This window comes from Diabrotica undecimpunctata, chromosome 2, assembly GCF_040954645.1.
Source record: "Diabrotica undecimpunctata isolate CICGRU chromosome 2, icDiaUnde3, whole genome shotgun sequence".
Classification (NCBI taxonomy): Eukaryota; Metazoa; Arthropoda; class Insecta; order Coleoptera; family Chrysomelidae; genus Diabrotica; species Diabrotica undecimpunctata.
In genome coordinates this window covers 145,306,780-145,319,003 of record NC_092804.1, presented here as the reverse complement: position 1 = coordinate 145,319,003, position 12,224 = coordinate 145,306,780, and the positions used below count along the sequence as shown (strand labels likewise).

At 32.2% G+C, this 12,224-nt stretch overlaps 1 protein-coding gene across 1 annotated transcript in view; it reads left to right on the top strand.

The window, feature by feature from the left end:
• Nucleotides 1-12,224, top strand: part of amon (prohormone processing protease amontillado) — a 210,908-nt gene that overhangs the window by 186,615 nt on the left and 12,069 nt on the right. Inside the window, exons 11-12 of the mRNA XM_072523666.1 lie at nucleotides 7,918-8,082; nucleotides 11,509-11,626. Of these exons, the coding sequence (XP_072379767.1) occupies nucleotides 7,918-8,082; nucleotides 11,509-11,626 (283 nt within the window). The remainder of the gene's footprint in view (nucleotides 1-7,917; nucleotides 8,083-11,508; nucleotides 11,627-12,224) is intronic.

The following is a 12,224-nucleotide window of genomic DNA, read 5'->3' as shown; positions in this document are numbered from 1 at the left end:
TGGATAGCCATCATCTTGTCCGCTTTCTTCCATGGCATCTTTAGGATCACTGGGTAGATCTTGTGTGGACTGCTCAGAATCTGTATTGTGGATACTGTGTTCAGAACGAACATCACTTAAGTCCTTATCAGAATCTAGTGGTTCCACATTGCTGTCTATCTCTTCATACCATTTTAGTAACTGGTTTTCCATTTTCTTGTCCATATTTACCTGCAATAAACCAAAATAGCGCTTATAATAACGGATGTTCAACAATCTATAGGTATTTCACTAAAAATCTTACCTTTTATGATAATATAACTTTTTTTAAGTGATTTCTCTAAAAATCAACACACGCCAACACTCGCGCAGTTAGATTTTTTCTAACGCTCCGACGAACGCGATTGCTCGCGTGTTAGATTTGAACTAACAACAACTGCTGTCGGCTATAAGATAAGAGGTACTCCCACCATTATTATAACATAGTCCTATACGAGTCTTCATAGGAGTATTTATGGTTGTAGAACCCAAAAGAAGCAATATTTCGAAAATTATGGCGAAATATTTAAAAATGTTAGATTTTCTCTAACGCTGCGAGTGATGGAGGGTTAAAATACATGAACAATTGACCGAGATAACTGTCAAAAACCCTTATTTTTGCAGCAATGTATAAATGTTAATAACTTTGTTTTTTGCATAACTACATGTAATATAAACTACTTGAATTTATGGTAATTAATGTGTTATTAAAGTGTGCTAAATATATACTAGATCGACCATATAGTAATTAATTACTTTAAATAATTAATTAATTTAGCAATAATTTGTTTATCCCTGAAAGCGATTATTTAAACATCTGTACTTGCCCAAACAGTAACAGAGGTATTTAGCAGATCACAATCGATTCTTTGATGTTTTAATTTTAAGATATATTAAAAAACATCAACATTTTATTAAAATTGTTAAAAACCGTTTGAAAAAGGGCTGACTTTTTAGGTTATAAACATTTATAATAACTTGATATTTTTGACGTCACGCGCTTATAAGTAGAAATTACTAAAAAGATCCTGCATAAGATTTTTAAGTGAAAACAATAATTTTTTCACAGGTTGGCTGGGGTAAAATTCAAAAAAGAGTGGAAAGCTTCATTCTCTCTAAATTTAAATTCATACAGCAGTTACAAGGATATAAGAAACTCCTAATAAGGTCGTGGCATATTAGGTATCATGTTGCACGTTGCGTTTCCAGCCCGTAGTGTTTAGTTACCGAAAAATATAATTTAAATCAACCAACAGGAGTCGAAACCTGTTGGTTCGGATAATGTGAATTAGGAGTCGGTCGTTTTCCCCTCGTTGTATTTAGGTATTTGTATCATTTTGATACAGAGTATTTAAAAAAATAATTTTCGAGGCTATTTTGTCATTTATGCATGTGTTTTTATTGCTTTGTGACAATTAAACACGGAAGTGATAAACAATTAGGACTTTTACACGGAAGTGATACCTCTTCTTTTTTTTTAATACTCTTTGGTTTGATATTTACAGTTTAATAGACAAGTTAAAATGGATTTCGAAAAATTAATTGAACTCATACGCGGTGAAGAAATTTTATATAACTACAATGATAAATGCTATCATGATACAAATAACAAAAAAATATTTGGAAAAGCGGGAACAAATTATCACCGCAGTAATAATATTTCATTGCATTCAATACATTTATTTAAACACATACTTTTTAACAAATGTCTGCAAGAATCAACAATATCCAAATTCCCATGTTCTAACAATGATCGCTCTCGCAAGTAGTGACAACTGACAACGAGTCCCCATCCATTGTGCCTAGAGCCCCGTGACCGTAATCATAACCCACTGATATGACATCTTTTTTTTACATTTGATAGTCATTAAAGCGCACTGGTGCCCTTTTGAGTCTAGCGCTAGTTCTATTTTCAGCATTCATCTGGGAGGTTGAAGGTTCTTCTACTCCACGACCCTCATTCCCAAATGAGGAGTTCAATGATCTATCATTATGTGTAAAATCAGTATTATTCTTAATTTCGGCTTTAACTAGGGAAGGTCTCAAGTGATAACTGTTTCGCCTGACCCCTTCCCCATTTTCTTTCTGCACTAAATAAGATCTGGGTGCCTCATCTATACTTTCCAGAATTTTACCTGGTCTCCATTCCCTACCCTCTCTGACACCTACATTTTCTCCTGGCACTATTTCCCTGCTTACCTTGGTGTTTTTATCATAATAACTTAAATATTCGTTTCTTTTTGCCTCTAGTTTCTCCCATTCTTCCTTTAGATTTATGTCTTTGTGCTTTTTATTTGATGGTAGCTTTGATCTAAGAACCTGTTAGTCACTAATTGGGCCGGTGTTTTATCTGTTCCATTTATTGGAGTATTGCGATACACCAGGAGCGCCATATCTAAGTCGTCACACTTTCTAAGGATGTTTTTTGCAATTTGAACGGCTCGTTCTGCCTGCCCATTAGACCGTGGATAGCGGGGACTGGACATTACAAACCGAAAATCCCATTCTTTAGCAAATTGCTGACAATGCCACATACCACAATATAAGGCATGTTATCTGATATGACTTCGTAGGGTATTTCGTGTGTTGAAAAAATTTTCTTTAACTCCTTGATGACCACCTGAGAAGTTTTTGAATTAATTTTCACTATATCGAGCCATTTAGAAAAATAATCGATCAGAACTAGATATGACTGTCCACCATAATCTAATATATCACTGAGTTGCCTCAAGCGCCTTTTCAAAAGGTGCTTGAGGCAACTCTCTAAACAATAGTGATTCTTTAGCATTGTGACTTTTAAACATTTCACACTTGCTACAATTCCTTACCCAGTCTTCTATACTTTTGTTCATTTGTGGCCAATGTAATATCTGTCTTGCTCTCTGTTGGGTTTTCTGAATATCAAAATGACCTTTGCATGAGTGGCATGCTCTCTTTCAATATTTTGGGGACTATAACCCTGTCTTTGTAAAATATTAGTCCGTCAAATGAATATATGTAGTTCATTTCTTATATAATAATAATATGCATAAGCTTGCCTGGCTTAAATTTTACCTCTATGTCATATTTAGATACTCTTACCCTAATCCTTTGTAATCTCGTGGCATTGTCAGCAAATTGCTAAAGACTGGGATTTTTTGTTTGTAACGTCCAGTCCCCGCTATCCACGGTCTAATGGGCAGGCAGAAAGAGCTGTTCAAATTGCAAAAAACATGCTTAGACAGTGTGACGACTTAGATATGGCACTCCTGGAGTATCGCAATACTCTGGGAGACAGATATTACATTGGCCACAAATGAACAAAAGTATAGAAGACTGGGTAAGAAATTGTAGCAAGTGTGAGATATTTAAAAGTCACAATGCTAAAGAACCACTTTTGCTTGGAGAGTTGCCTCAAGCACCTTTTGAAAAGGTAGAAGTGATATATTAGATTATGGTGGACAGTCATATCTAGTTCTGATCTTCTTTTATTTGAGGTTGGGATACTTCATGCATTTTACATATTTCAATAGCTTTAGTCAGATCTAAATTAATTGTTTTTAACATGCTTTGTTGTGCATCCTTACTATTGATGCCTAATACTATTCTATCTCTTACCATTGAAAATGCTTCAACTCCAAACTCACAATTTCTTACTTTATTTTTAAAATCTGTTAAAAAGTGGTCAAAAGAATCTCCTTCTTCTTGAATGCGCTTATAAAACAAATATCTTTCATAAACCACGTTTTTTCTAGGGGTGACATAAGACTCAAATGCTTCCACTACATCTGCTAGCTTTCCTTGTTGGACCTTTGTTAATTCCAAACTGTTATAAATCTCAATGCCTTCTTCTCCAATTAAATTGATTGAAATTGCTATCTTAACTTCATCACTTTTACCACTTTTTCCTGATGCCTTCAGATATATTTCAAAACTTTGCTTAAATCGTTTAAAATTTTTGGCCACATTCCCTTCAAATAATAACGGATTTGGTAATCTCGCTTCCATAATTTTCGTTTATTATCCTACTAACTGCGTAAGTAATAATATTTCATTGTGTTCAATACATTTATTTAAACATACTTTTTAACAAATGTCTGCAAGAATCAACAATATCCAAATTCCCATGTTCTAACAATGATCGCTCTCGCAAGTAGTGACAACTAACAACGAGTCCCCATCCATTGTGCCTAGAGCCCCGTGACCGTAATTATAACCTACTGATATGGTAGGTCTATACCTACCATTCCAGTGAATCTAACATCCATGCTGAACACGATAGAAATGAGGTCCAAGGAATTTTTAATAAAATAGGTGTAACGAACAGCACCTTTAAAGCTTTTCGCCTTGGTCGACTAACAGATAAACCAAGACCTCTTAAAGTCGCATTTAATGATTCAGCAATAGTTATCTCATGTTTAAAACAACGTAGATCTTTAATGGGTTCTAATTTGCGCATTGGAGCTGATCTTACCCCTTTACAGCGTGAGAAAGTGAAGGCCGTTTATCAGGAGCTAGAATTCAGAAAAACACAGGGTGAGAATTATTTGAAGATCAAGTACTTTAATGGGGTACCCAAAATCATTGTCAGTAAATCTAATAATTCAAAAAACGATCACTGAGCTTATATTTTCAGAATGTTGGCGGTATGTGCACTAAACTTCAGAATTTCAGACATGCTGTGAGTCTCTCTAGTTATGATGTTATTATTATTATTGAAACATGGCTTACACCTAGAATCTTAGATGCTGAATTGGGATTGAGTGACTTTAATGTGTATAGACATGACAGGTACCCTCAAACTAGTTCAAAGACTTGTGGTGGTGGTGTTCTTATTGCTGTCTATAAGCGCCTTAATTCAATGTTGGTTAGGACTATCGATTCCTGTGTGGAACACGTTTTTACACAGGTAATGTGTGGCACAAAAAAGTTAGTTATTGGTGCAGTGTACTATCCTCCACGTTCATCTGGGTCAGTATATGAGGAGCATTCCACCTGTATTTTGGACTTAGCGGATAGATTCAGTGATTGTGAATTCTGTATTTGTGGTGACTACAACCTACCTGAAGCATCCTGGCATAATCTTAGTAACGGTGTTACAGTTGAGTGTCCGCATCACTCTCCAGCAAATATTATTTGTACTTGCTACAATTTTCAAAATATGTCACAAGTAAATGCTTTGCCTAACCGTAATAATAAATTTTTAGATCTAGTTTTCTGTACTCAGAGGGATGCAGTTGTGTCGATTTCAACTGATATTCTATTGAATACTTCGCAACATCATTCATCTTATACTATATTGTTACATGCAGCCAATTTAAATTTGTTTCTTAAATATGATGTCTTCTATCATAATTTAAAAAAATGTAATTATCAAGTTTTAAATGAATATTTAGCCTCAATTACTTGGAGCAAGGTATTAGATGAATCAGACATAAATTGCTGCTAAGAAAATTTTTACCATATTTTATATGATGCCATCAATATGTTTGTTCATATCAAACTTTTCAGTTTGGTTTTCGCGAGAATTAATTGAGCTTGTCATACAAAAAAATAGCTCACAGGAATTTTAAAGCATTAGACAACTCATATGAGGAATTTTAGGTGTTAAGGGGAAAGATATAAATCATTACAAGCAGTATGTTATAAGAACTATTTAGAGAATATTCAAGCAAATCTTTCAAGTAATCCCCACTCTTTTTGGAGGTATGTTAGTACTACACGTGGGTCTAGTGCTTATCCTAATATAATGCCTAATAAAGGTGGGGATGTAATAGCTCAGAATGGTGATGAAATAGTCAATCTTTTTGCCAGTTATTTTTCAGGTACATATAATAATAGTGACTATAATGTACCTAATTTTAAATTGGACTATAGTGTGGATTTTCAGATTCTGAAGTTTAGTCTGACTGATGTTTTCGAGGGGATTATGAGTTTAAAAACTACATATTCTTCAGGACCTGATGGTATACTTGCAGCACTTATTAAGAACTGTATTTTTCCCTTTGAAAAACCTTTACAACAAATTTTTAATTTATCATTGTCATCATCTGTATTTCCACAATATTGGAAAAATAGTTTTCTTAACACCTATCTATAAATCTGGCAATCGCGAGTGTGTTAACAATTTATAGAGGTATAACTATTCAATCAGCAATCCCGAAACTTCTTGATAAATTGGTATCGATAAATCTCACCTAGGCTTGCAGAAACATAAATATTGATGAACAACATGGACTTTCTAACGGGAAGTCAACAGTAACAAACCTTGTCAATTACCAACAATACTTGTTGGGTGCATTTAAGAATAAAATTCAGGTCGACAGCGTTTACACTGATTTCTCAAAGGCCTTTGACCAAGTTAATCATAATCTTTTGGTCCACAAACTTCATGCATCTGGCTTTGGTGACCCCACTGTTAATTGGATTAAAAGTTTTCTGATGGGACGTACACAGCAAGTTCGTATTAACAATTATATTTCAAAAGAATTCCATTGTTATTCTGGTGTACCACAAGGGTCTCATTGTGGTCCCTTATTTTTTAACTTGTTCATTAACGATATTGGTAAGGTTATCAAAAACTCACACTTCCTGCTATTTGCTGATGATCTTGTTATTTCGTTGTATACATAATAAATCGGATAGAGATCTCCTGCAAGATGATGTAAATAATATATGTTTATGATCAAAACAAAATGGTTTAAGCTTAAATCCATCTAAATGTTCTTGTATTTTATTTGGTCGTATAAATAATCTAATAGCTAATAAATATGTTCTTAATGATGTACTCTTGGATTCAGTTACTAAGATAAGAGATTTGGGTGTATTATTGGATTTGCATTGACATTTAGAAGCCATTTTCTTAAAATTAAGAAAACAGGATTTCGTAATCTTGGTTTTATTTATCGTAACAGTCATGATCTCTCACCTATTGTATTCAAATTATTGTATTGCTCTCTGGTACGCTCAGGTCTTGAATACTGCTCTGTTGTTGTTTGGTCTGGTCCCCATTTCATCAAGTATACATTGATGGATTGGAGAGCGTTCAGAGGAAGTTTCTAAGATCTTTAGCTTTTAAAGCACATATTACTATAAAAAATACTGAAAATTATTTCATAGATTATTCTATAATAATGTCTCAATTTAACATTGCTACATTGAAAAACCGCAGGTTGAGAGCGGATATGTTATTTTTGTTTAAAACTCTAAACAACGTTATTAATTGTCCCTCGTTATTAGCCAATGTACACTTAAACACAATACATAGAACTCGACACACTGCACTCTTTTATATTCCTTTTCATAGGACTGATTATGCTCGTCATTTTTCCTTGTCGAGAATGCTCAGCTCTTGCAATGACTTCCTATTGGATCCTTTCTGCCCAAACATTAATTCTTTCAAAAGGCAACTTAAGAATCGAATTATTAATCTAGATATGTGATATATTTTTAACTTAATAATAAATATAACTTTTGTGATTTGATATACTATTTTAATGTACAAATTTTAACTGTTTACTTGTTTCCTTGTTATTGTTTTGATGTTTATTGTACATGATCTTTACTTTTTACTATTTTTTGTATTTTATTGTAAATGGTTCTACCGTTGAAATAAATAAATAGATACGACAACCGCACCAAACTGAAACTTTCTATGTATGAAAATGTGAACGCGCAGTCCGATTGCTGTACTGGAAACCCTACCTGCCGGAAACTATACGTGCATGATAATATGCCGCGACCTTTATAGTCTAATTTTAAAACCTTTTGAAAACGCTTTCCGGAGTGGAAATCGAATCGTTAAAAACAAATTTAAAATGTAATTTTTATTACAAACAATTGTGGCTGAATTCCATATAAATAATATTTAACTTAATATGATTATATTCATATTATTGACGGTATTAATTTTTGTTTCAGAAAGATACCATCAAAAAAATCATTGATAATAAAAATTACAACAAATGCATGTAAAGGTGAGAATACCGAAGTCCGGTATTTGGAACATGTTCAAGCTGTGATTTCTTTAAACGCTACAAGGAGAGGGGAAATTGAACTATTTCTTACATCGCCAATGGGAACAAGGTAATTATTTTAAAAGCTAGTAGAAATTTATGTAGGTTAAAATAATTATGTAAAACAATTCAGCGGCTGTACAGTTGTTTTTTTGTACAGTGTTGGCTACTCAAAAAAGTCCACCTTGATATTTAGCAATACTTATTGGATTTTGTGAAAATGCTGAAATAGTTCGTTTTTTAGTCCACAAAGTACATCTCTCAACGATATATATATATATATATATATATATATATATATATATATATATATATATATATATATATATATACCGATATGGCAAGTTTTCAACTACCGTATACGTTATTCAGTATGTGGAACAAAGATAACACTTGTGAACTAAATAAATAACGCACTTCAGTAGACAGTAGACAGTAGACAAATAGTATAAACGGTTTGCCTCTCTACGAGTATATGACTTTCCCTCAAAAGAATAGGCGGTGCTTATCTGTACAGCAGGTTTAAGGTCTATCTCTTTTATTTTTAGCTGTGGTGGTAAAAGGTTGAAAACAAATAACTAACATGCCAAGCGTGTATTTTCAAGAAGAAAAGATTCAAATGGTGAAATGGTATTATGGGAACCATTCTATTGTAGAAATAATACAGTTATTTATTGCTGCTTTTGAAAATCGCCCAATTCCAACAGAGAAAACAGTACGATCAGTTATTAAAAACTTTGAAAATTTCGGTGGCATAAATACCTGTATGAAAATGTCGTCCAACGGATCAACCACGATCGAAACCAATCTCTGTTGAACGCGAAGCTCGAGAAATGCAAGTTTGTTTAACTGCTGAAGAAACGCCTTGTTCGAGTAGGCAAATTGCAAACCTAAATTGCTGACCTAAAGGAGAGAACTGTAAGGAATATTTTAAAAAGAAATATATACAATTGCTATAAAGTGTAAACCACATAAGAACTTTTTCCAGACGACCATTTTAAACGTATGGAATTTTGTGAAACTATGATGGAGAAATTGAATGAGGAAAATAACTTTTTAAAAAATAAACGTCATAATCCATCTGTCGTCCGATATAGGGAAAATAAACATTTGAGTATTGCTGTGACAACACAATACCCAAAGAAATTAAATGTGTGGACTGGAATTTATAACGATAATATAATTGGTCTATTTTTTATTACGGGAAATCTGAATGGACGTAAGTATCTAGATTTATTACGCAATCAGAGTATTCCAGCAGTTCGAAACCTTGCGGTCAACTTCGATGATGTCTGGTTTCAACAGGATGGTTGCCCATCACATATTGCAATCGAAGTTACAAATTATTTGGAACAAACATTCCCTGGCCGATTAATTTCTACATGAGGAACAATAAAATGGCCCCCTAGATCACCAGATTTAGCACCTTTGGATTTTTATTTCTGGGGAATGCTAAAATCAAAATTATACCGGCATGAATTCGAACGAGCCACCAATTTAGCAGAATTGCAAGAAAAAATTGTTCAACTCTGTAGTCGAGTACAGTCGAATCAGCTAAATGCAATGAGACTTGCTTTAATTGATACATTCGGATTTTGTTTAGCGCAAAATGGTGGTTTGTTCGAACATTTAATTAATAGAGATTTTTTTAAAAATGCTTTTAATTTTAATTTAATTATTTAGAATAATTTTTTTAGTTGGTTTTTTCTTACAAAAATAATATTGTTAATGTTATGTTAAGTATTGTTTTATTTGCAAGCTACCACAGCAAAAATCTACAAGAATTGCATTTAAAACTAGAATATAGGTGTTATTATAACATCGTATTATATTCTCTTAAAACTTAACTTAACGACTATATTTTGCTACTGTCAATTTCAGATTTTTTCCGAATTTTCACGTCAAAAACTACGTTAAAACGAAATTTGCAACATTAATAGAAAACTTTATAAAATGTAACGTAAATCAAATAAACTAAATTTCAAATTAATAAATTTATAGGAAGAAATTAAGGGAAGTTAATTTCTTTATTGAATTAAATATTTACGAAGTGTTTTTTTTTTGTATAATTGTAGTATTTATAAATACTGTAACTAAATTATATGATTCTTTTAAAATACTAAAATTGAAGCAAACTAAAGCGTGTAATATAATAGGTATATGAATGAATAAAGAGAAAGTATATGCATCATTTGATAACGTTAGAGTAGAGATATTCGTTATTTTGGAACATCTGCCAGGGGCCACGTACAAGTTTTTTTGAAGGCCAAACCATGAAACACACAATGATTTTTTTTCGTAAATTGTTTAGCCAAATTACGCTGATTATTAGTTAATTAATTTATAAACAAATTACATATGTGTAAGTTACACAAGGAGTACATACAAATTAAAAAAAGAAAGATTAAAATCCATTGAGTAAATCCGGAGATATAAACAATTGTAGCAGTTTGAAGATGCGTTTTAATTTTTTGAACGCGTTGATTTGTGGATTCCCCCTCCACTCGCCACTATTAGTCTTAATTTGGATCATATTTTTGACAATTCACAGAAGATCCTGTTATAGTGTAATTTTTGTACAAGTTTTTGTACAAAAACTACGAATTCTTTTCTTTTAAATGTCGAAAACTGCCTTCCTTAATTTTTATAAACAAATTATCTGTGAATTTAAAAAAAAAATAACTTTACCCTAAATTATCGTAGAACACCTTTTTAGATACAAAAAAAAATTTTATCATCGAGCAATAATTTAAAAGTTATTCTAAATGTTTATAAATCAAAAATAACCGTACTTTTACAAGGGGTAAAGGATTTTGCATTGTAAAAAATTATTTTTGTTTCACTTTTTTTGGTGTATGTTGATAGTTTAACTCCCCAACTTTCATTTGTTGTACGTAGAATTACTGTATCTTTATTATTTTCTGACTAATGTGACTGCAAAAAATGGTATCTGGGATAAACCATTGGAATAACTTTTAAACTAATTAATGGATCAATCTGAAATTTTGAGGGTTTATTAAAAACCACAGTACCTAACTTTCGGCGGAATAACAAATGCCTAGGTTGATTTTTACAATAGTTATAAACAAATTTAATTATATTAATTTTACAACTTTTAAAAATCGCCATTTTACAGCTTTTTATGTTTTAAAAGATTAAGTTTTGTAATTTTACCCCAAATATTAATCTTTTCAATGGTAAGCAAAAAATCGAAAAAATGGCATTTTTTACACTAAATTATTAATGATTAAAAAAGACGGCGAAATTGATGCGGAAACATAAAGTTTTTCTTTATATAAGCCTATAATAACTAAAAAAATTGTGAGATATCTGGACTTGTCACAGTCCCAAGAGAAATCTTATTTCCCCTGTCTATAATGCTATTAACAAAATAAAGGAGCTATAAGCAAATTTATTATTATGCAAGAACATAATAATTTTTGTAGTATTTTAATATAACTAATAAAAGAAAAACTCAAAATTTTTGTTTTTTTAGATCGATGATACTTAGTAGAAGACAAAATGACGATGATTCACGTGATGGATTTTCAAAGTGGCCTTTTATGACTACGCACACTTGGGGTGAATATCCACAGGGTACTTGGACCCTTGAAGTGAGTAATCTACTTTTATATATTTACTTTAAATTCAAACATTAAACTTTTAATATTTTCAACATGATCGAGGTAAAAAATACAGCTTCCAACCAGGTTCTCCTTGATTATCTTAATGGCTCCTCGACAAATATTTTTTACATTCGAAATTAAATTATTGGCAAGAGGAAAGTTTGTTTTAATTTCTTCTGCAACTCTATAAATACCATGGGCTAAACATGTCAAATAAATAATTTTGGGATAAAATATTCGTAAACTTTTTATGTCTTCACCATATCTGAAACAGCATCAGACAAAAAAAGCAAGAGTTTTTCGAGAGGTACAGCAGTTGCTGGGCATTCACTTTCCAACTTGCTGTCCTACTTAGTAGTACTACTAGTTGGATATTCGTCTCCACTCACGCTCCGACTTTCTATCCAACTAGCGGTCCAACTTCAGTTCTAGTTTGTTTTCACGACGGTATACATCGCTTAATCAAAAAATGTATCGATTAAACACTACGCAAAATATAATTATTAGGAGGAGGAAAATGGCAGTATTGTGCTTGTTATCCTTATCATTTGAGAAGAAAAAATGTTTTTTTTTTCTTCTTTTCATC